General features: G+C 43.9%; 1 protein-coding gene across 1 annotated transcript; it reads left to right on the forward strand.

Annotated features, from left to right (window-relative positions):
- Positions 1 to 1,680: 1,680 nt before the first annotated feature.
- On the forward strand, positions 1,681 to 17,039 carry LOC309601974 (prostaglandin E2 receptor EP4 subtype-like; the record flags this gene model as incomplete). The annotated part of the gene is given in 3 exon segments (XM_082335228.1): positions 1,681 to 2,110; positions 2,113 to 2,513; positions 16,449 to 17,039. Coding segments are annotated over 3 exon segments (1,422 nt in total).
- Between the last annotated feature and the right edge of the window lie 9,237 nt (positions 17,040 to 26,276).

The following is a 26,276-nucleotide window of genomic DNA, read 5'->3' on the forward strand; positions in this document are numbered from 1 at the left end:
CGTGGGCCCCCTTCCAGGGCTCCGCACAGAAATGTGCTGGGTTGCTGCGCCCGACCTGTGCTAAACCAGCTGCCAGCTCCTCGGTAAACAGAACTCTGTCGGGGCGCCCACCTAGCAGTAATGTCCTTTAGGGGAAGGTGCGAGGAGCCCTCGCTTCCATCCATTACGGCTGGGGCACATGAGGCGTTTTGGCCGCGGGGAGCCCTGTGTGGGAGGAGACTGCCAAGCGGGGGCTACGCGGGCAGGTACCCCCGCCCAGGCCAGTGCACTCCATTCCCCTCATCCCCGCCCCACTAACGGTCGCCCGCTTCTCCCTGCCGACGCCCAGCCTCGCACTGCAGGCAGCCCGGAGCAGAGGTGCTCGCTCCCGGCCACGTGCAACCTGCCCTCCCCGGCGCGGCCAATAGGGCGAGAGGGCGGGGAGGAGGTGTCCTTGTCCCCTCCGCAGTAAAACTCGGTGGGAGCGCCGTAGGGAGTTAGACGGCGCTGAGCCGGCTGGCGGGGAGGGGATGAGCGGCTGCTACCGCGCTCCGCTACCTTCCTGCGCTATCCCTGTGGGCACCTGGAGCTGCCGTTCAGGGCCGCGCTGAGCTCTCACCGACGTCGGTGTGAGAGGCAGTGAGGCGGCGACGGACGAGCACCTTGCTCAGCTCTGCGGTGGTGCCGCCCCGGCCGCCGCGATCCCCCTCCGGGTTTGGCGGCGAAGTGCTGCGATCTGCGCGGAGAGAGCAGCGGCAGGAAGAGACAGCCCTTGGCTCTCCCGGCTGCGGTCGGTCTGAAAGGATTAAAAACCACAAGAGCAAGAAACATGTTGTAAATACCTTAGTCACTTAATTAGCTCAGAAGACACCCTGGTGTGATTTAAGGATGTTGTGAATACCTTACAGTTTGATGTGATTTAGGGAGTAGCTAGAAGAACAGTTATAAAATAAGGGGGGCTCCGGGATAATCTCATTACAGACAACTCGGCCTTGGGAGAACAGATGCACGGAACCATGAAGATAGGAAGACGCAGAAGAATGGCAACAATAGTCTTGAAGGACAACATTTACGTGATCCTAGGACTGAGTTTGTGCAGAAGCAAGGGTCAATCAGCAAGCACAGTGAAGAAGACTACGAGCCTTCATCTGAAGACCCCCAAAGACCACTTGAAGACCACCACGAGAGATGACTGCGCATGCAAATCGGATATTTACATATGCTAATAAATTCCTGGAAATCTCATGTTTATGTAAACAAATTCCTGGAAATCTTATGAATATGTATGATTGTATGGTATATATTCTCTAAAAGTTCATTACCTCGTTGGAGCACTTATGGTGGAGAATCCCCAGTGCTGCCCAGCACTGCAATAAAGGATACCTGCTTAATAGTAACTTTGTTGCTATTGAGTTTCATTTCAGGGACTCTCTGAATACTCAGTTTCTCCTTTGGGGAGATTTGGACTGTGAGGAGAAGCATCTGTGAATTTTTGTATCAGGTTGGTGTTGGATGGCACCCCACTCCAGCTCCTTTTTAGGATTTTTTTTCCTTTTTTTTTTTTAACTAAAATACATGACTTCCCCCCCCCCCCTTTGAAGTTTTATTTTCATGCTAGACTACCCCCTCCCATCCTCTATTCTGCCTTTGCCTTTTCTTTTCAGACCCGCTCTCGCCTTTGCTCAACTCCCCAGCAGCAGCATGGGCATCGTGTCCTTTGACCCCACCATCATGCCACCTGCAAACAGCTCCACCAGTGGGGCCAAGGGTAGGAAGCTCCCCACCATCCCCATTGTCATGTTCATATTCAGCATGGTGGGCAACCTCATAGCTATTGTGGTGCTCTTCAAGTCCAGGAAGGAGCAGAAGGGGACCACTTTCTACGTGCTGGTCTGTGGGCTGGCTGTCACCGATCTCTTGGGGACCTGCCTGGTGAGTCCGGTCACTATTGCCACTTACCTACAGAATTGCTGGCCGGGAGGACCGGCGCTGTGTGAGTACAACTCCTTCATCCTCCTCCTCTTTGGAGACTCTGGCCTCAGCATTATCTGTGCCATGTCTGTAGAAAGGTATCTGGCCATCAACTATGCCTATTTCTACAACCATTATGTAGACTCTTGTCTCATTTTCTCTTGCTCACGCATTTTGCCATCTGTGCTTCCAATGTGTTGTTCTGTGCTCTCCCCAGCATGGGGCTCAGCAAATCTACCTTGCGGTACCCTTACACTTGGTGTTTCATAGACTGGCGAGCAAAGGAGGCCACCTATGCAGCATATTCCTACATGTACGCCGGCTTCAGCTCCTTCTTGATCACGGTCATTGTGATCTGCAACATCCTGGTATGTATGGCCTTAATTTGCATGCACCGTCAGTTCATGCGACGCACGTCCTTGGGGACAGACACCACCTCCAGCCGTTTATCTGACTTTTGCAGACACCGGAGCTTCTGTCGGATGGCTGGAGCAGAGATCCAGATGGTTATTCTGCTCATTGCCACTTCCCTGGTGGTGGTGATCTGCTCCATTCCTCTGGTGGTGAGTAACATTGTGCAACCCTTCTTTTCCATCATCCGCATTGCTAAGTCTTTTCTACTCCTAGTCTGTGCCTGGAGGACAGAATCCTATTTAGCTGGTGCTGCAAACTGTTATAATAATTTAAATGCAGTTAGCATACATACATGGTGAGAGAAAGTTGTATTGGTTTATATTTACAAGAAAAGAAACACGTTTATCCCAAGTCCTGGGCTCCTTTGGTTAAAATACAGTGCCAAAAATTCTTAATAATTTTTCCACAGTTTAACTGGAATCCACACAGCAAAAAATCTTACTGAGAGCTAAAGGCACTTTAAAGTTCACTTCCAAAATGAATTTGTGATAAGTGAGGTTTGGGTCTGGCCTGCACTTCTGGATGTTTATTGTGTTTTTAAAATGTGCATGCTGTTGCTGAAGGGTACAGCAGTCCTTGATACGCGGAAGGAGGAGAGAGTTCTGTTCACGTGGTACCAGCAATGCGCAGAATGCTTCACACCCAAAACCTGAGCCGAGCTTCCCCTCCTGAAGGATTCACTGTCTTTGGGGTAGATCCTACACTCTTAACATCCCTCAAGCAGCTCCCCGGTGTGGGAGGAGTAAACTCAGTGGAACCACTCATCGGTATAATTTTCAGTTAAATGAGAGTTGGAGGAATCTGGCCCACATAAACCTAGAGATCATACCAAAATGTCAGACAAAATTACCGCTAACCATTTGCTAATTTTCTGAAATGGCTGATACGATTATTGTCATTGAATTGAATGTGCAGGATCCACTTATTTCTATTCTTCCACTTTATCTCCAAGGAAAACAAAACAATCCCCACCAGCTCAAGGCTCAGTTCTTGCTTGCTGCCCACCATAATAAAACTTGGCAAACTTCTCTTCTGGCTTAGAGACATTAAAAAAACAGTTGGCTTGCCTTATTTGCCACCTTCCAAAACACAGTGTAGGGAGCCAAGCAGTAGTTGTTAGACAAAAAGTGGGTTTAGAAGGATTGTTTTAAGGGGGTTTATTGTAGTTAGGTGATCCTTCCGTTGTAGAGGGGTTACAATGTGTGTGAAATACGGCTGGCCAGCTGGAGACACAAAACAAATAGCATATACTGCAGTAAGGAAGTTTAGAGAAATACACATGAACAGGACTCAGAGAGGTCAGCGAGTCCATTCCCCTGCTTCAGTGTTGTTACTTCACATTGTGCCGTGGCATAACTGAGCACAGTGCCATGTGTTTGCTTGTCATCTTAAGGAAGTCAAAACGTGCCGTTTGAGTTGCACGCAGGGTGTCTTTGAGAGGTGCGCATGCGTTAGACCTAGGAACCGCACACAACCTGCCCTGCAGTCCAGCACCAGAAACTTCATGGTTAAGCAGACTCGCCACACCAAGAGGCATCAGGTCATAGAGTGGCCAAAACTCCAACAGTATCTGTGAATTGACAGTACTTAATTTGATTAATCTAATATTATAACAGCTACTTCACAGAAGAACAATATTGCATTTTCAAAAGAGATGCTGGTAAATGCAGAGAACAGGTTCTGGGAATTAAATACAATGGCATAACACGATACAGGGTATCAACTGATTGACTTGAGCAGTTTCAGAAAAAAGCCAAAACCTTATCTTGTGGAGGAGCAGCTAGAGTAAGGCTGAGAAGTCTGAATGTAAAATGCAAAATTAAATTGCTCATATCCATTTGGAGCTATGGAGTCTTTTACAGAATATTAAAAAACAAAAAAAGGGAAAAACCAAGAGGGAGGGGTTACCAGAAAGGGAACTAGATTCTTGACAGTTAAAATTAATGAACCTGGGTGTTGCAAAAGGTTTATTTTTTAAACAGTAGCTAGTGAAAAACTTGTATGTAGCAGAAGGTATGTGAAGGTGCAGGTGAAGTTGTGAGGCGCTCTCTGACCTTGATTTCACTACTTACAAAGGCACAGTGTTATCTTGGGAGTGTTTGCATAAGTTAGCTTTTCCCAGCTAAAGCAGCACATCTCTTCTATATGTAAAATGAGGTAAAAGACCATCATTTCACTATTTCCATATTTCACTTAGATGCGTGACTAAGAAAAAAAGGAAGCTTTTTTAATTAAAAATATTTATTAAAAATTAATTTTTATTTACATTTTATTAATATTTATTTAAATTTTATTAAATTTCAAAAATATTTATTAAAAAAACCCAAAACACACACATACACATCATTAAAGTGTCCAGTATGGTTAAATTGCTTCATTATAAAAGTAGCTTTTATAAGTCATTTGCATCCCCCTGCGGGAATAAGCTATAGCCATATATGCTTCTTTATACCATGATGTACTGCTGTGTATGCCGCTGTATTAAGCCATCTGGTTGCATATAGACTGAGGTTAAGAATTCAGATAAACTCAGAGAAGTGACACCTTTATGCTGTAGATCCCTAGAAAGAGCCACTAGCAGAGATAGGTAAATCACTAATATACACGTACATTTTATGACTCAGAGGAGTTACACAGAATTAATCTAGGGAGCCCTCACTGAGCAAGAGGCTCGTTTATAACAGGATAGCCTGGCAGACATCACGAACATGCAAGTGGTAAGGTGGTGGTGGTGGCATGATTCAGATACACAAAGCAGGCTCAGAGGGTGCTTTGTGACTGAAATTTTCTGATGACCTGACTTCCTACTGATGATTTCAGCTGAATAAACCATCACTTAAGTCAAAGCAAAGCAACTTCTGAGAGAGAGACATAAACCTCTAACTTTTTCAAATGAACGCTTTCACAGGATAATAAAATAGCAGACAGAGGCAATCCAGCAGGCTATACTTATTAGGGTTTAACAAAAATTTTCAAGTCTCAAAATATTAAATAGCCTTGAAATAATAAGCAAAGGCTTGTCTTGATTTAAAAAGCAGTTAAAGAACAGCAAGCTGAGTCACAGAGAACAGCAGTTTTTAATAATGAGATACTCCAGCACTCGGTTTACAAGCAGGGTTGTTTAGTGTTTTAATGATTTATTTATAAAATCGGCAAAATTTTACAGTGACAACAAGTGCTATAATAAAATTATGGAGGATTGTGCAAAATGCTGAATGAACTTGACAACTGAAGGCTAATCAAATTTATCAAGGAAAGAAAAGTTGAATGAAAAACATTACTGAAAGTAAACTTTTGATATAACCTGATGTGTTCTCAGTGTGCAGAAAGTGATGTGAAAGGCATGAAGAAAAATCTGACAATAGTTTGAAAATGAAATAAGGAGGAAAAAAAAAACCAAACCATAAATTGTGTGCTGTTATCTGCACTCCACACTGGTTATCTCATCTTTTAAAAAATTGTGAGTTTTTAGAAAGTAGAATTGGATAGAGTTAAAAATAGGGAATAAGTTATATTAGGAGGGATTTTGTCAAGAATATAGTAGAAATTATTATCCAGCCTTTAAAAAAAAATCAAACTCTCTCAAGAGTAAGTAGGCACACATTACTTAAACTCTGTAATTCACTCCAGCAGTCTGTCAGATACTCTTAGATTTTTAAGTGCATGATTTTTTTTCTGATCCTGACCACTGAACATTGTTATTAAATTATGGTGAAATGGAAAATAAAATATCATGTTTCAGGGTGTACATCTGGTTGATCGCATGAAATAATCAGGAGTTTCTAACTTAATGTTTAATTGATCTACAAGTTTGGATTTTGTTTTGGCTTGGTTGGTTTTGACTTTTCTCTTAAGTATCAGGGACTGCCCACAGCAAACAGCAAGGTGGCAGACATGATTTTTGAGCAATGGAGCAGACACCAAGCCCTTGAAGGGCAAAGGTTATTGGCTTGTAGAGCTGAAAAACTTGTTCCTGCTTACTACTGTTGGTTTTTAAATTTATCCTATCAGTATGTGGGGAGATTTTGAGGACAGGTAGAAGCTATGAAGACAATTAGCAGTGTGACAGTAACTATACAAGTCACTTTATAGTACTTCATAGGAACAGAAATCATGATTTGCATTTGTATTTAGTAAAAAGGAAAAGCACCAAACAGCACACGTGACTCTGATCCTACAAGTACCTCTCACTTGAGCATAAACTCAACATACCTTGGAGCTATGTGCTGCTTAACACAATTGCAAAAACAAACTGCTAATACTTTTAAGATATGTTGCCTGAATTCTACAGCTACAAAGGTAACATAAATTCATTATTTTGAGATTCGAATTGTTCTAGTTTGCTTCTTCAAATTGCACAAATTCAAGCATCAGATTAGCTAACTTAGTAATGGATACCACTTACTTGGCACTTACTTAGAAGATCATAGAATCGTTTAGGTTGGAAAAGACCCTTAAGATCATCAAGTCCAACCGTTAACCTAGCACTGCCAAGTCCACCACTAAACCATGTCCCTAAGCACCACCTCTACATGTCTTTGAAATACCTTGTCCTGGTTTCAGCTGGGATAGAGTTAATTTTCTTCTTGGTAGCCGGTATGGGGCTGTGTTTTGGGTTTAGGATGAGAACAATGTCGATGATACACTGACCTTTTGTTCTTGCTAAGTAGTGCTAAGTAGTTGCTAAGTGGCACTCACACTGGTCAAGGACTTTTCAGCTTCCCATGCTCTGCCAGGTGCACAAAAAGCTGGGAGGGAGCACAGCCAGGACAGCTGACCCAGACTGGCCAAGGGGCTATTCCATACCACATGACGTCATGCTCAGTATATGAGCGGGGGGAGTTGGCCGGGGGAGGGGCAACGATCGCTGCTTGGGGGACGGGCTGGGCATCGGTCAGTGGGTGGTGAGCAATTGTAGAGTGTACCGTTTGCTTTCTATTACTATTGTACTATTATTACTTGTTTTTATTATTATTGTTATTATTACTATTACTACTGTTCTATTTTTATTTTATTTTAGTTATTAAACTGTTCTTATCTCAACCCACGAGTTTTCCCCTTTTGCCCTTCTGATTCTCTCCCCCATCCCACCGGTGGGGGAGTGAGCGAGCGAGCGGCTGTGTGGTGCTTAGTTGCTAGCTGGGGTTAAACCACAACATACCTCCAGGGATGGAGACTCAACCACTTCCCTGGGCAGCCTGTTCCAATGCTTGACGACCCTTTCGGTGAAGAAGTTTTTCCTAATATCCAATCTAAACCTCCCCTGTTGCAACTTGAGGCCATTTAGGCCTCTAGTCCTATCACTTATACTTGGGAGAAGAGGCTGACCCCCACCTCACTAAAACCTCCTTTCAGGTAGTTGTAGAGAGTGATAAGGTCTCCCCTCAGCCTACTCTTCACACTAAACAACCCCAGTTCCTTCAGCTGCTCCTCCTAAGACTTGTGCTCTAGACCCTTCACCAGCTTCGTTGCTCTTCTTTGGATGTGCTCCAGCATCTCAATGTCCTTCTTGTAGTGAGGGACCCAAAAATGAACACAGTACTCGAGGTGAGGTTTCACCAGTGCCGAGTACAGAGGGACAATCACTTCCCTGGTCCTGCTGGCCACGCTATTTCTGATACAAGCCAGGATGCTATTGGCCTTCTTGGCCACCTGGGCACACTGCTGGCTCATATTTAGCCAGCTGTCGACCAACACCCCGAGGTCCTTTTCCATTGGACAGCTCTCCAGCCACTCTTCCCCAAGCCTGTAGCGTTTTTGAACCTCACTTAGCCTTGTTTAATCTCATACAACTGGCCGTGGCCCAGCCTGTCCAGGTCCCTCTGTAGAGCCTTCCTATCCTCCATCAGATCAACACTCCTGCCCATCTTGGTGTCATCTGCAAACTTCCTGAGGGTGCACTCAATCCCCTCATCCAGATCGTTGATAAAGGTATTAAACAAAACAGGTCCCAATACTGAATCCTGGGGAACACCACTTGTGACCGGCTGCCAACTGGATTTAACTCCATTCACCACAACTCTTTGGGCCTGGCCATCCAGCCGGTTTTTTACCCAGCGAAGAGTACGCCCGTCCAAGCTGTGAGCAGCCAGTTTCTCCAGGAGAATGCTATGGGAGACAGTGTCAAAGGCCTTACTAAAGTCCAGGTAGACAACATCCACAGCCTTTCCCTCATCCACTAAGCGGGTCACCTTGTCACAGAAGGAGATCAGGTTAGTCAAGCAGGACCTGCCTTTCATAAACCCATGCTGAATGGGCTTGATCCCCTGGTTGTCCTGTACGTGCCATGTGATGACACTCAAGATGATCTGCTCCATAACCTTCCCTGGCACCGAGGTCAGACTGATGGGCCTGTAGTTCCCTGGATCCTCCTTCCAGCCCTTCTTGTAGATGGGCATCACATTTGCTAACCTCCAGTCTACTGGGACCTCCCTGCTTAGTCGGGACTGCTGATAGATGATGGAAAGTGGCTTGGTGAGCACTTCCACCATCTCCCTCAGTATCCTTGGGTGGATCCCATCCGGCCCCATAGATTTGTGTGTGTGTCTAAGTGGTGTAGCAGGTTACTAACTATTTCCCCTTGAATTATGGGGGCTTCATTCTGCTCCCTGTCCCTGTCTTCCAGCTCAGGGGGCTAGGTACCCCGAGAACAACTGATCTGACAATTAAAGACTGAGGCAAAGAAGTCATTAAGTACCTCAGCCTTCTCCTTGTCCTCTGTCGCTATGTTTCCCCCTGCATCCAACAAAGGATGGAGATTCTCCTTAGCCCTCCTTTTATTGCCAATGTATTTATAGATACATTTTTTCTTGTCTTTTACAGCAGTAGCCAGTTTAAGTTCCATCTGGGCTTCGGCCCTTCTAATTTGCTCCCTGCATAACCTCAGGACATCCTTGTAGTCCTCCTGAGTTGCCTGCCCCTTCTTCTAAAAGTCATAAACTCTTTTTTTTTTTTTTTCCTGACTTCCAGCCAAAGCTGTCTGTTCAGCCAGGCCAGTCTTTTCCCCCACCAGCTCGTGTTTCAGCATATGGGGATGGCCTGATCCTGTGCCTTTAAGATTTCCTTCTTGAATAACATCCAGCCTTCCTGGACTCCTTTGCCCTTCAGGACTGCCTCCCAAGGGGAGATGCAAGGCAATATCCTTTATTATGCTACATCCTGCAGCAGAAGACTTGTAGCCAAAACAGGATACATCTCTTGCTGTTCTTGTAGACGATATATTAGTAAATGCTGTTTCACCAGTATGTAAAGAAATGATAAAACTGACATTCTGACACAGATTATTTTTTACCATATTGCGATTAAGATGTAATCCAAGCAATAGGTTTGATAAATGCATTTGACATTTTTGGGGGCTTCTAATAAAAACATGGGACCTTTCTGGGAATTTGATACAGTTTTGTACAGTCCAAAGTTTTCACTAAATAGGTCCATTTTAGGAATCTTTTACCTGTGTGTTCCTTATCTGTTAAAAAGAAATAAAACATACAGAGATAACATAAAGCAAGCTGCACCGTGCAATTAGAATCATAGAATCATAGAATGCTTAGGGATGGAAGGGACCTTTAAAGGTCATCTAGTCCATCCCCCCTGCAATTGGCAGGGACATCTTCAACTAGATCAGGTTGCTTAGAGCCCCATCCAGCCTGGCCTTGAATGTTTCCAAGGATGGGGCATCTACCACCTCTCTGGGCAACCTGTTCCAGTGTTTCACTACCCTCATCGTGAAAAATATCTTCCTTATATCTAGTCTGAATCTACCCTCTTTTAGTTTAAAACCATTACCCCTTGTCTTATCGCTACTGGCCCTGCTAAAAAGTCTGTCCCCATCTTTCTTATAAGCCCCCTTGAAGTATTGAAAAGCTGCAATAAGGTCTCCCTGCAGCCTTCTCTTCTCCAGGCTGAACAACCCCAACTCTTTCAGCCTTTCCTCATAGGGGAGGTGTTCCATCCCTCTGATCATTTTTGTGGCCCTCCTCTGGACCCTCTCCAACAGGTCCATGTCTTTCTTGTGCTGAGGACCCCAGAGCTGGATGCAGTACTCCAGGTGGGGTCTCACCAGAGCAGAGTAGAGGGGCAGAATCACCTCCCTCGACCTGCTGGCCACACTTCTTTTGATGCAGCCCAGGATATGGTTGGCTTTCTGGGCTGTGAGAGCACGTTGCTGGCTCATGTCCAGCTTTTCCTCCACCAGTACCCCCAAGTCCTTCTCCTCAGGGCTGCTCTCAATCCCTTCATCCCCCAGCCTGTATTGATACTGAGAATTGCCCTGACCCAGGTGCAGGACCCTGCACTTGGCCTTGTTGAGCCTCATGAGGTTCACACAGGCCCACCTCTCCAGCCTGTCCAGGTCCCTCTGGATGGCATCCCATCCCTCAGGCATGTCGACTGCACCACTCACCTTGGTGTCATCTGCAAACTTGCTGAGGGTGCACTCGATCCCACTGTCTATGTCATTGGTGAAGATATTGAACAGTACTGGCCCCAGAACAGAACCCTGAGGGACACCACTCATCACTATTCTCCATCCAGACATCGAGCCATTGACCACTACCCTCTGGATGTGACCATCCAGCCAATTCCTCATCCACCGAACAGTCTGCCCATCAAATCCATATCCTTCCAATTTAGAGAGAAGGATATTGTGGGGGACAATGTCAAAGGCCTTACAGAAGTCCAGATAGATGACATCCATAGCTCTTCCCTTGTCCACTGATGCAGTCACTCCATCATAGAAGGCCACTAGGTTGGTCAGGCAGGACTTGCCCTTGGTGAAGCTGTGCCGGCTGTCTCAAATCACCTCCCTGTCCTCCATGTGCCTTAGCATAGCTTCTCGGAGGACCTGTTCCGTGATCTTCCCAGGCACAGAGGTGAGGCTGACAGGTCAGTAGTTCCCAGGGTCCTCCTTTCTACCCTTTTTAAAAATGGGTGCAATATTTCCCTTTTTCCAGTCACCGGGGACTTCACCTGACTGCCATGACTTTTCAAATATGATGGAGAGTGGCTTAGCAACTACATCAGCCGATTCCCTCAGGACTCTGGGATGCATCTCATTGGGACCCATAGACTTATGTACGTTCAGGTTCCTCAGGTGGTCACGAACCTGATCTTCTCTTACAGTGGGAGGACCTCTGCCCCCCTGATCCCCGTCAAATGGCCCATTGACTCGGGAGGTGTGAGGAGAGAGGTTGCCAGTGAAGACTGAGGCAAAAAAAGCTGTTGAGTACCTCAGCCTTCTCATCTGTTGTTACCAGCTTGCCACTTTTGCTCATCAGAGGGGGTACGCTTTCCTTAACCTTCCTTTTCTGGTTGATGTACCTGTAGAAGCCCTTCTTATTATTCTTTGCATCCCTCGCCAGGTTCAGCTCCAGCCGCTCCTTGGCCTTCCTGATCCCATCCTTACACAACCGGGCAGCATCCCTGTACTCTTCCCAAGATACCAGTCCCTTCTTCCACTGCCTGTGCATTCTCTTCTTGCCCTTTAGTTTGACCCACAGGTCATGGCTCAGCCATGCCAGCCTCTTCCCTTCCTTGCCTGATTTCCTGCACCTGGGGATCGAGAGCTCTTGTGCCCTATGGAAAGCATCCTTGAAGACCTGCCAGCTCTGTTCTGCTCCCTTGTCCCTGAGGGCCATTTCCCAGGGGGTCCTGTTGATTAAGTCCTTGAAGAGCTGGAAGTTTGCTTTCCTAAAATTCAGGGTCCTGACTATACTCTTCACCCGACCCTTATCTCTCCGGACTGTGAACTCTACCAGTGTGTGATCACTGCAGCCGAGGCTGCCTCCAATCTTGACATCACCAGTGAGCTCACTTGCATTGGTGACCACCAGGTCCGGTACTGCGTCCCCTCTGGTAGGGCTATCTATTACCTGGCTTAGGAAATTGTCCTCCATGCACTCCAGGAGTCTCCTAGATTGCCTACCGCCTGCTGTGTTACTTTCCCAGCAGATGTCGGTGTGGTTGAAATCCCCCATCAGGACAAGAGCCTGTGAGTGTGAAGCTTCCTGTAGTTGGAGAAAAAAGGCTTCGTCAATAGGCTCCCCTTCATCAGGCGGCCTGTAGTAGACCCCAGCCACAAGGTTCCCTTTGTTGCCTTGGTCTCTAATTCTTACCCATAAGCTTTCAACCTGCTCATGGCTATTCTTCAGGGACACTTCTTCACATTCTACCCATTTCTTGATGTAGAGGGCAATGCCTCCGCCCTTCCTACCTCGCCTGTCCCTTCTGAACAGCCTGTAGCCTTCGATAGCTGAACTCCAGTCATGGGATTCATCCCACCAAGTTTCAGTAATGGCAACTAGGTCGTAACTTTCTAGCAGCATGGTAGCTTCCAGAGAGAAGCTACATAGAGATTGTCCTTTTCAGCCACAGTCAGCGCTTAAAGACATTTTTGTCTTTCCGTGAAGTCTGCGAGGTAGACAGAGAATGGTGAATTAGGTACCTCCATTTCAGATGGTGCTTATCAAAAGAACAAAGCCACTATTAAATCACCAATGTGTAACTATAGCTCCAAGTTCTTTAAAACAAAAAAATCCAACAGGTCTCCAAAGTTGGACTGTGTACTTCAGCTGTCTTCAAAGTGTGCCTTCTGGTTCTGTGATTTGGATGAATTTGTCAGCAAATACCCCTCCTTGTCACACCTCTAATCTTCCTGGTAATGACTACATTTTGTAGTATGAGCTGCTAGAAGGCCTCCACTCCCACAACACTGTCCTTTGGACTCCTGGTTCTTGGAGCGGGTACCTGTCCAATGATCAGCTGGTCAAATACATAGACCAGCATTTACATACTTTCAGGGTGTATTCCCCTGCATAAGGAAATTTCAGTACAGAAGAAAAAAAAAAAAAAAAAAGGAGCATTTGGAAAAAAATGTTGTTATGGCACAGGTTAAATCCCCTGGGGAAATTTGACCTTTGTATATTTATGACCTTTTATCAGTTTTGGAGGGGGAAAAGAAAATCTCACACAAATGGCCAAGTAGATATTTCAAGAACAGAGTTTAGCTGATGCTAAAGTTACATCAACTTATTTTTCAGTCTTCCAGGTTCAGGAACCCAGACTGCTGCATTTCATGTTCAGCACCTGTGTCACTAAGAGCAGCTTTACTTGCACAAGCTTATAAATTGAGTCACAAAACTTCTCCCCACCTGCAAAGTTAATCACTGGTTGCCCATTTCCATTTGCTAGCCTCCTCTGAGATGCAGCGGCTGCCCGTCACTGCAGGGTAGGTGGCAGAGCTGCTGGCACTGTGGCTTTGAGGTGGGATGCTGTGACCGTGGGACATCCGTGCCACCTGGCGGTGCGCTCAGGAAAGATGTAGTCAAGTCAGATGAGAGACTGGCTTTCCTGCACCCTGCCACCAGCAGACGGCAAGAGATTTTAATTAAGTGCATTTTTAAAGAACCAATGAATTCCAGCAAAACTGTATATTGTCGTGGTTTAACCCCAGCCGGCAACTAAGCACCACACAGCCGCTCACTCACTCCCCCTACCCCAGTGGGATGGGGGAGAGAATTGGAAGGGTGAAAGTCAGAAAACTCATGGGTTGAGATAGATAAGAACAGTTTAATAACTGAAGTAAAATAAAATAGAATAGTAGTAGTAGTAGTAGTAGTAATAATAATAATAATAATACAATAATAATATACAAAGCAAGTGATACACTATACAATTGCTCACCACCTGCCAATCAATGCCCAGCACATCCCCAAGCAGCGATCACTGCCCCCTGGCCAACTCCCCCCAGTTTATATACTGAGCATGACGTCACATGGTATGGAATAGCCCTTTGGCCAGTCTGGGTCAGCTGTCCTGGCTGTGCCCCCTCCCAGCTTCTTGTGCACCTGGCAGAGCATGGGAAGCTGAAAAGTCCTTGACTAGTGTAAGCACTACTTAGCAACAACTAAAACATCAGTGTGTTATCATCAACATTATTCTCATATTAAATCCAAACCACAGCACTACACCAGCTACTAGGAAGAAAAAATCAACTCTATCCCAGCTGAAACCAGGACAATATATTTAAAAATTTTGGCCTCTGGAGGGACTGGTCTTCTCTCAGCCAGTGATACATGGAATCATGTAGTGATGGACATTGGATAGGAGGCTAATATAAAATAAATAATGAAAAAATTCAAAGCAAGTAAAGTTTAATAAAAGAAAAAAACATAAAAATAAGTTCAATATGCATAGGAATACTCTTTGAAGTACTTCAGTTGCATGTTTGGTTTAACAGAAAAATAAGCTTAATAAATTAGTTGTCAAAAAGACATTTGCAGTGTTAGAAATCATTAGGAAAGTAACTGAGAATAAAACTCTGATCATTCTATTGCTGTATAAATTCAAGATTTTCCCATATTTCCCAGTTTTTGTTACCCATAAACCTAGAGAAAAGTACTGAAAAAGAAAATATAGACAATCACTGATTTGATAGTCAGTGGTTTGAGAGAGACTGTATGCATAGGACTTCTGAAGAGGGACTCTACATTATTTTACTTCATACCTCATTGATAGCTTTGGACCACATTCAAGCTCTGAATTCTGACAAGCAGAATGTCACCACATTGCCCTGCTGCAGGAAAATTTCTCCAAACAGCATTGTGAAATTTTTCAGCAGACTTGGATGGCTTCACATGCAAAACTTCTAATAAAAATGACTTAAGAGGGTTGTTCTTGTTTGGCTCCAATTTATTTAAATGCTTGTCTGCCTCCTTGTCTGTAACCTTCTCCTAGCTAGGCAAGACTTGATTCATTTCAGGAGTCAAGGCCAAGACTTTAAAAACCTCATAATTTTGCTACTAGATTTTTACTGTATCAGATAAGATAATTAAGGGATTTCTTTTGAGTGACTTACTTACCTTAAGGAATCTGAAGAAAATAGCATCTTCCATTATCAGTTCTTTTCAGTGGCTTTCCTAGGCCTTCCTATAATTGGACACTGCGTAGGTCTTGCTAAAATGGAGAGCAGCTATTTGAGACTGATCAACATAAACTCATATGATATCAGCCTCCTTAGCAACACTGGAAAGATAAAAATTTATATCAAAGAATTGGACTGTGCCTTACTCACAGTAGCATTTATAAAAGTGGCCCCTAAACCAGGATAGGGACTAGGTTACTGGTTTTTTCTCTTGGATTCAAAGGAAGAACCCAAAGGAGACATTTTTGTGTAGAAGACAGGATCCTAATTAGTCTTAAATTTCATGCATGATAAACTAAAAGTGCTAATTAAATAGTCACTTCATGCAGCAGCTTCAACATCTTCAATTCTTGACCACTTTATCAGTATTTTTATGCTTTTCTAAGTAGAACCAAAATGCTGGCTCATGTAAGAGAAAGCAAAGCACTCCAGTCCAGTGCTGGAATCATCTAATCATTTTGACCTATTAAAAATCTCCTAGCTGGGGGACTTTTCCTTTTCTTTTTTTTTTTTTAATTTCTTTTTTCCAAACCATGCTGCAACAAGCAAACAGTTGAGGGTATACAAACAATTCCGGTAAGGACAGGTGTCAGCAAAATGCATTTCTAAACTTTGGAATCAACAGCTCTGGACTTGTTTCTAGTATACTAGAATACTTGTTTCTAGTATACTTGGATTATAATCTGGATTTCAGTTTATTTCTAAGCAAACAATTATTAGACCTTTGCTAGAGGAACTGATTGTCCAGGTCTCTTCAGTCAAATATCTCTTTGCAGGTAGCATAAGACTTGAGGTATACCAAGAAAGCAGGATACAGGTCTACATCTTTGCTCCTGGGTTCTATCAATTAATAAGGAAGTTTTTAAAACAACAGCCAAAAGTTGAAGGTTCAAGGATTAATTATGAGGGGAAGGAGAGAGAAAGAGCCATTCCTTTTCTACCTGTAACAAAAGTCAATTTATAGCAGATTCATCTCTCTGATTTTTTTTTGGCTATTTCCAAAAATAAACTCATGGCTGCCAATCCGAGATGCCTGGCCTTGCCAGCCTCTTCTCTTGTTGTAGCTTGCAGTTGCAAATCTAGATCTCTGCTTTGAAATATAAACTTTGATTTCCTGATGTAATTGTATAATTGTGTCTTTCTCCTCCCTCATCTCCTTGGGTAGGTCCGTGTCTTTGTGAACCAGCTGTACCATCCAGAATCAGTGAGGGATGTGAGGCAAAACCCTGACCTGCAAGCCATCCACATTTCCTCAGTGAACCCCATTTTGGACCCATGGGTCTACATCCTCCTCCGCAAGACTGTGCTCAGCAAAGCCATTGAGAAGATCAAATGCCTCTTCTGCCAAATTGGAGGGGCTCGGAGGCAGCACTCAGGGGACAATTTCAACTGCATCAATGGCCACAGGACCTCCTCTGCCATATCAAGTCAGTCACCCTCCTTCATCTCTCGTGAGCTGAGGGAGATCAGCAGCACCTCACAAACACTGCTTTATCCTCCAGAGTTAAGTGAAAGCAGCATTGGGGGTCGCATGCTGCTTCCAGGCCCCAGCGCAAGTTTGGCTCAGTCTGACATATCAGTAAGGACACCGCATAGCTCAGAGACCTCAGACTCTTCACGGGGGCAGGACTCTGAGAGCATCTTCCTAGTGAATGAAATCAGGTCTGGTAGTGGGGCCAGCTCTACATCCAAGGGCAGCCATCTCCAGGTCATCTTCCCCACAGAGACATTGAATTTATCAGAAAAGTGTATATAACAGTGAAAGGCATCAACCCTGGTGATCCTTCCCAGTACGTTGGAAAAACTGGTGCAATAGATAGATGTTCTACCTATTCAAGGGGAGAGGGGTTCAGCTGTGCTCCAAAGGGCTATTTTTCTCTTGCCATGTGATGGGTACATTTCTTTTAGACTACTGAGGACTGTGTGGAACAGACACTGCACTTGGGCCCTGCCATCAGGAATTGTACAAGACAGGTCTAATGGGACTGGAAACATGAACTGCCTTGTCTTGTTCTGGGACACAGGTGAGCTACTGGGCCTCTGGAAATAGAAAGATCCATTCCTCACTCTCTTTCTCTTTCCAAATCTGGTAGAACTGTGTTTTCTCTCCTGTGACTGCTCAGCTATCAAGAGTTTAAACTTCTGGTACTAGAGCTGAATGTGAGGCAGCTACTAGGACCTGGACAGAGCTACTCTGACAGCTGCCTGGGGTAGGATTTTGAAGTGTCTCACTAAAGCGTGAAAATGTGAGTTTTTACCATTATATATATCAGGATTGAAAATATTTAAAAGTCTATTCTTCTCTATGAGAAGGTTTCTTATTAATACAAGATATATAGAAATGATTGCCAGCCTTCTCTTCCCTCAATATTGCCTGCTGATAAGACATTCTTCATTCTTGGTTTAGATTTGTTGTCCATGCTAGATTCACAGCTGATGAGGTAATTCTCTAGCTGAGAATACATAAGCACTTTCTGAGTGAAATGGGAACACATGTGCTATTGAGAGAAAAAGAAAACACATCCTTTCAGTTAAGAATACTCCTTTTCAGTATATGTACATACTTAAAAGACAGATTTTATTTATGTGCTGAGAATGTTTCTCTGTGTAACACGTCCGCACCTCTCCGAGTACTTTGGCCCACATTCTGCACCCACTTAACATTGCCCATCAGAATAGTCCCTCTGCTGCCAGGGAGACTCCTTACATGTAAAGTTAAGGATGTACAGAAGTGCTTTCAATATCAGGGACTAAAACTTTCAACTCCTGGTTAATAGTCTTAATATTCACTTTAGTTAAAGCATCACTGATGTAGTAAAGGTATTTTTTCATAACATCTATAATTTTACTTTAAATAGTAAATAGAATTTTATGACTGTGTAATCTGATATTCCATCAAATAAATGTACAAAACCATGGAAGCAGAATCTTCATTTAAAAGTATAGGTTATATAGAACCATATCCAGGTCTTGCACCCCTTGAAAATTATTTGTTCCTAGAGTTTTAATGGCAAACACATCACCAAAACCAGCTGTTAACCACTGACAAAAATGAGTTTTGTGCTTTATTTTGTAAGGGTTATATCTTGTTCCAGAAACACTGTTTATCAAAATAATTCTGTACAGATATTTGGAGGATGTTTTGTCAAATACTAAGCATGTTATGCTGCTTAAAATGTTTTCATGTGAAATGCTTTATTGTAATGAAAATCTTGAGCCTTATGTTGATATGTTTAAGCAGTTGTACTGATGTCATTTTGGAGATCACAATTAAATGGAAATGTTCTGCTTGATCTCAGAATTTTATACGAGTCTTCCATTCAGTGCCAACTCCTCATCTTAATAAGCCACCCACCTTGGAATGCTTTGCACTCAGCTACTGTCAAAACATATACTTTGTTCTTTAAGTTTCCAAAACACCACAGAATGATCACCATCAGCAAGAGGCAGCCATCTTCAAAAATATCCCTGAGAGCACCGACACAGAGCCATGAAAATTCTTCATGCAAGCAAACAACAACAAAGTCAAAAAACACACTCAATTAAACCTCAGGCCTGCTTCATTTTTTTCCTTTAACAGGGGAGCAGTTGAGCTTATTCGCCTTGATACATGTAGAAAGTGAAGTTAAATCTCTACACAAGTATTTGCAGCAGAATCTACTTTTCCACTGGTTAAGCTGGAGAACAGTATTACTCAAGTTCCTACTGAAGCTACAGATAGAGATCTGCCTGAATTCTTTGCAATTAAACCACTTAACTATGGTCTGTTGCTTACTAGTGACCAACAAATAGAATGCACTCATCATACTTCCTAAGACAGGAGATATAATACCTGGCAGAGTGGGAAGGTGGGACTGCCACTTGCAGCAACACCACCTATACAAATATTGGATCATACCTTTGCAGCTGGCCCAAAGCAGCACACCAATGTTATTGGTATTGAATGCAATAACAGAATTAAATATCAACAGTCTATAATAAAATAGTCCAGTATTTAAATAAGCAAGGGCTATGCATTACTGATGAAAACGACATATGGTCTGGAAGATCATTAAGCAAGAATAGACCATCTTAAGTAGTTGACCTTCTAGCTTTCCCTTAGCAAACACGTACGATAAGCCTGAGGTGTTTCTCCTGCCCACAGCATTGCTGGTGTGTCAGTAGTGGACTGGACTCATAGCACACATCATCAGCACTAACTCCCTCAGTAATGAACTCAAGGATTCCCAATCAACCCACAGATTACAAAATCTCCTGAGCAATACTGGAATTATCTGTGACAACTCAATGGCAGTGCACAAAGATAAAATGGGAGCATCTCTACTGCTTAGCTGGAAACACAGATGGACGTTCAGAAGTAGCCTGGTTAAAAGGACAGAGCAACCATGCCTTTGTTTAGGGTGACAGACTATTGTGTCTCTCACCTGCCTGCCAGTCCCACTCAGCTTTGGCACCCTCCTCCATTCTGACCACGAACATATTACTGAATTCTCTTCCTCAGCTTCCCTTAGCATAACATGTCTCCTAAAATAAAGCTACAAGTTTGTAGAGATTAATTTGCAACATGGAAGTTAAAAGAAAAGGTTATTTTCCTGCTAGGTATTATGAGTAGTTTCCATACATTCAAAAGCGCTTCCCTTCTCACACATAATAGCTTCCACTCCCCACCTCTCAGAGATCCATATACCCCTGAAATGGCCTGTCTTCCACATCTGCATCCACTTTCCTCAGTCCTCTGTTCACAGAAAATGCATTAATTCACCATTCAAAAATTTCTCATGCTAAAATTATCTCTCTCTGACTCCATCCTGCTAGTCCTGTGCCTGGCAGTCCTGTGCCCTCACTTCCAGCAGTCTGCCCTGCCCACATGTCCCAGACCACCGCTTCACAGAACCCTTTCCATCCAGAGGTACCACTAGACCTCTCACCCGCGTACCATGCCCCAAACCCCAGTCCTAATTCAATTTAAGCCTCTGTCCTGTGGCATGGCTTGGAGAATCTACCCACCACAGAAAGGATGAGAGCCAGTATCTGTAGGAGACAGAGGTTTCTATGAAAATTTGTAGATTAATTTGAATCTCTGGTCAATAATATAAGTTAGCTTTATGATTGGGCCCTGGTTTAGGGTGTAGGATATACTGACAGAGGGCTTGGACTATAAGGGTGGGCTGTAGGATCCTGTTTTAAACCAAGCTTATACATCTCTGCTGTCTGCAACACTACTGCTACCTAACCCAAATCGGTGCTATAGACGCAATACCAAAACACTAACAAAATCAACGTAATCCACTATCTTCAAATGGCACCAGCCATCACCAAGAAGCCCTCTACAAAGTTTTTTAGTCCCTGTTCTTCTCCTAGACACAACTGCAAATCTAATTTACTTAAGGCAGATTTGCTATTAGAGCTACTAAATATCACCAGACCTTTCCACTGCTAGGCCTTGTTCTAGACCTGTCGGCTTTACCAGATCTGGAAACCAACTGAAGCCTAAATCCCCTGCTTTCTGAACCCAAATAGTCAACTCATTCCCCACCTCTAATCTTTCCCCTTGATCATCTACCCTCTACAACCCATAGAGCTCCTAGAGTTGCTGCTCGAGGTCAGGCTAACAGGCCTGTAGTTCCCTGGATCCTCCTTCCAGCCCTTCTTGTAGATGGGCATCACATTTGCTAACCTCCAGTCTACTGGGACCTCCTCGGTTAGCCAGGACTGCTGATTGATAGATGATGGAAAGTGGCTTGGTGAGCACTTCCACCATCTCCCTCAGTACCCTTTGATGGATCCCATGCAGCCCCATAGACTTGTGTGTGTGTCTAAGTGGTGTAGCAGGTCGCTAACCATTTCCCCTTGGATTATGGGGGCTTCATTCTGCGCCCCATCCCTGTCTTCCAGCTCAGAGGGCTGGGTACCCCAAGAACAACTAGTCTGACTGTTAAAGACTGAGGCAAAGAAGTCATTATGTACCTCAGCCTTTTCCTTGTCCTCTGTCACTATGTATCCCCCCGCATCCAAAAAAAGATGGAGATTCTCCTTAGCTCTCCTTTTGTTGCTAATGTATCCTGGCTTGTATCAGGAATAGTGTGGCCCGCAGGACCAGGGAGGTGATAGTGCCCCTGTATTCGGTACTGGTGAGGCCCCACCTCGAGTACTGTGTTCAGTTTTGGGCTCCTCACTACAAGAAGGACATGGAGGTGCTGGAGCATGTCCAAAGAAGGGCAACGAGGTTGGTGAAGGGTCTAGAGAACAAGTCTTATGAGGAGTGGCTGAGGGAGCTGGGGTTCTTTAGATTGGAGAAGAGGAGGCTGAGGGGAGACCTTATTGCTCTCTACAACTACCTGAAAGGAGGTTGTAGCCAGGTGGGGGTCGGTCTCTTCTCCCAAATAACAAGTGATAGGACAAGAGGAAATGGGCTCAAGTTGTGCCAGGGGAGATTTAGATTAGATATTAGGAAAAATTTCTTCATGGAGAGCGTGGTTAGGCATTGGAACAGACTGCCCAGGGAAGTGGTACAATCATGGTCCCTGGAAGCATTCAAAAAATGTGTGGATGTGGTGCTTAGGGACATGGTTTAGAGGTGGACCAGGCAGTTAGGTTAACAGGTTGGACTTGATGATCTCAGAGGTCCTTTCCAACCTTAACGATTCTATGATTCTATGATTTGTAGAAACATTTTTTGTTGTCTTTTACAGCAGTAGCCAGTTTAAGTTCCATCTGGGCTTTGGCCCTTCTAATTTTCTCCCTGCATAACCTCATGACATCCTTGTAGCCCTCCTGAGTTGCCTGCCCCTTCTTCCAAAGGTCGTAAACTCTCCTTTCATTCCTGAGTCTCAGCCAAAGCTCTCTGTTCAGCCAGGCCAGTCTTCTCCCCCACCAGCTCATCTTTCGGCACATGGGGACAGCCTGCTGCTGCGCCTGTAAGATTTCCTTCCTGAATAACATCCAGCCTTCCTGGACTCCTTTGCCCTTCAGGACTGCCTCCCAAGGGACTCTGTCAACCAGGCTCCTAAACAGGTCCAAGTCTGCCCTCCGAAAGTCCAAGGCAGCAGTTCTGCTGACCCCCCTCCTTCCTTCTCCAAGAATCGAAAACTCTATCAATTCATGATTGCTATGCCCAAGACAGCCTCCAACCATCACATCACCCACGAGGCCTTCTCTATTCACAAACAAGAGGTCCAGCGGGGTGCCTTCCCTAGCTGGCTCCCTCACCAGCTGTGCCAGGAAGTTATCTTCCACACACTCCAGGAACCTCCTAGACTGTTTCCTCTCTGCTGTATTGTATTTCCAGCAGGCATCTGGTAAGTTGAAGTCCCCCTCGAGAAGAAGGGCTAGCGCTTGTGAGACTTCTCCCAGCTGCTTATAGAATGTTTCATCTGCCTCTTCATCCTGGTTGGGTGGTCAGACTCCCACCATGATATCTGCCTTGTTGGCCTTCCCCCTCATTCTTACCCATAAACACTTGACCCTATCATCACCATCATTAAGTTCTAGACAATCAAAACAGTCCCTAACGTACAAGGCTACCCCACCGCCTCTCCTTCCTTGCCTATCCCTTCTGAAGAGTTTATAGCCATCCATTGCAGCACTCCAGTTGTGCGAGTCATCCCACCATGTTTCCGTGATGGCGACTATGTCATAGTTTTCCTGCTGCACAATGGCTTCCAGCTCCTCCTGTTTGTTGCCCATGCTGTGTGCATTGGTGTAGATGCACTTCAGTTGGGCTATTGATATTCTTATATATGGCCAGGTAAGTTTTCAATGCTACCTCTCTCATCTTGATCCCAAACACCAACAGTTACTCAAAGACAACTTTCAGGAACTAGAAGAATAGAGGAAACTTCTTTGTTTTTTTCCCCCCTCCATAACTACTTTTAAAATCCAGTCTCTTATCATGTTACCAAATTAGAGTCACTGTTGTGTTATTTGATCCATACTTTCTTTACCCTCTAGTATTGTCGGAAAGGATTTGTTCTCTCTCAGTATAATCTATGTTTAGTTATTTGAAGATATTTATCTCCATCTGTAAGGGTGGAATTCATCTTCCCTGTTTCAGCATTTGAAGTTATCTGCCAGTCAGTCACCTTCAGCTTCCTTTGTAGTCAATGGAATTAATTAGGCACCTTAGGAGGCTGATTCAACTCATTCTAAGATACTTATCTAACACAAGGCATATGAATGGCCCTCTGCGGCTGTGTATTTCTTTCCATTAGATATAAAGAGATTCAAAGGGAAAAATCTAGATTTAAATGTTTAATTGTAGATGTTAAATTAAGCAAAATTAATCCACCTAAACTACTGTTGCCCTTGAGATTTCCTCTTTAACTACGTTGCAACACTTCAGCATTTTAAATATATGATTCATATGGAAGGCAAACACATGGAAGCTACTGCAGCCATTGCCACTAGTGATGAAGAACAATAAAAAAAAAATTCCTGCTAGCAAAGTGGGAGAGTACTTCACACATATCCTATTTTTTTATAACAAAGGCTTTCTCATTTAAAAGCACAGAGTACTACCTTTTATTAAACATTTTTCTTGAGATGTCTGGGGGTTTTTTGTTGGATTTTTGATTTGGGTTTTGGGGTTTTTTTTTTTTACTATAACACATTAACATGTTCAGCAGACACAGAAGCCAACTGATTGAGTAACATTCTAAAATGGTCAATGGTAACCCTTATTCTTGTTATAACCAAAAGAATAAACAGGCATCACTAAGCAGAAGAGAAGTCGATATTTTATTCAAACATCCAAAAAATCCCATACATGCAAAACATGGCATGCTGTACAAAAAAACCCAGATGTTGAAATCATCAACTGTTGGAATTTCTTCCCAGTTTAAGAACAACACTGTCACAAGAACTTATCTGCTCCCCGTTACAAGACCCTACAGTCATGACAATACCTAGAATTCATAACCTAATCTAAACAGAAGGAAAAACAGATTTAGTACAGGGGATGGAAACAACAACCCCTCGAACGCAGCATGGCTGTTCAGCCTGATAGTGTAGATACGCACTCCTCTATTAGTTTGGCCCAGCAGTGCTGAAGTCAATAGGAATTCTGTGAATCATTTCAGTGGAAACAGATTATGTGATAACATGGACCTCTGAAAGCCAAGAGGCAGCCCTTCCTGTATGAGTAAATACATAACACTGACACAAGCATAAAGCACAAAGAAAGAAAAGATGTTTGATTATAACCAAGCTCCTTCAAAATGGGAAAGAGAAAACATACCTTACAGCTTCTTGCACATTTCCTTTTCTAGCCAGAGAATAACTCTTCTTTGAAGAAATCTGTCCAAATCCTTCTCATGCTAACTCTTCTTATGGCTGAATAGATTGTATTAAGTTGTTAGGAAAAATAAGATTAAGAAATTCTTCAACTGGGACAATTTAAACCATCTATCAAACGATATCTCAAGGTCCGTTCGGATCTCTCAAATTTACAGGACAATGTACTCTGTGATTTAAACTTTATTTCATGAGCTCATTAAGAAATATAGTAAACAAACACAACAAACGGGCTCAATCCCCTTTTGCCCACACTAGTCTATCACGTGAATTCACTTATTCACCAGTCAAGTCATAAGCTTTCATAACTTATAACCCGTAACTCTTAATATCGTGCACCTATGAGCAAAAGAAAAGAATTAGTTACCTAGCCGACAGTGAGAGTGCTCATCCGTCCTCCTCTGTCATGGTGCGGACGTCCCCTGTATCGCACCAGGAAACACAAAAGCCTCAGCAGTCCAGCTGCTGTTGGATCCACTTCAAAAGTTTTTTGGGTAAGCTGATGTTTTATACCCTCCAGCTTGGAGGTTTGGTCTATACCATTTCCGTAAGTTAGTGGAACAAACTGAGGAAACTGCCAGACAAAAGATAATGGCTGCAGGACACAGCAAGCTGCAGGTGATAATGGCTGCATAATGGCTCTTTAGCTGTTCCTGGCCACCAGTCCTGCCTATGTGATGCTCTCCCTTTGACCTAGTGGCGCTGCTCCCAGCATACATCAGGCCTTAGCTGGGTTAGCCAAAATCTAAGCAGGAGTTGAGTGAACAGTCACAGTGGTCCTCCAAACAAGTTACAGACAGTAACATATCTTCTCTCTTCTATTTGATATTCCTCTGCTATATATACAAAGATCACTGTTGGATATGGCCACACAAACAAGTAAATAAGGTAAGAAGGACTCTGAATTAACAGATTATGTGTTCTTCATATCTGCACTGGTATAACTCCTTCTACCTCCCATGGTAAAGTGAGATGACTTGCTATGGAAATGCTCTCTCATTAAGGGGCAATTGAGCTTGTATTTACCGAAAGACAAGGGCATGCACAGAAGCAGATGCTTCACAGTAGCTGAACCCCGTAAGTTCCTACATTAGTTTATGGCATCATAACTTGTTTAGCTATTATGTTATACCAGGAATACGTATGTAGTTGGTTGTCCAGAAGTACACTCTTTCCTCCCATCCTGTATGTGTGACCTGCATTCTTTGGTATGACCTCATGTCCTGGTTTCAGCTGGGATAGAGTTAATTTTCTTCTTAGTAGCTGGTAGAGTGCTGTGTTTTGGATTTAGGATGAGAATAATGTTGATAAGACACTGATGTTTTGGTTCTTGCTGAGTAGAGTTTACACCAGTCAAGGACTTTTTAGCTTCTTGTGCTCTGCCAGGTGCACAAGAAGCTGGGAGGGAGCATAGCTAGGACAGCTGACCCAGACTGGCCAAAGGGCTATTCCATACCATATGACATCATGCTCAGTATATAAGCTGGGGGAAGAAGAAGGAAGGGGGGGACATTGGGTGTGATGGCGTTTGTCTTCCCAAGTAACCGTTACGCGTGATGGAGCCCTGCTTTCCTGGAGATGGCTGAACACCTGCCTGCCGACGGGAAGTAGTGAATGAATTCCTTGCTTTGCTTTGCTTGTGCGTGTGGCTTTTGCTTTACCTATTAAACTGTCTTTATCTCAACCCATGAGTTTTCTCACT

Source organism: Platalea leucorodia (assembly GCF_965183815.1).
Source record: "Platalea leucorodia genome assembly, chromosome: W".
NCBI classification, from domain to species: Eukaryota; Metazoa; Chordata; class Aves; order Pelecaniformes; family Threskiornithidae; genus Platalea; species Platalea leucorodia.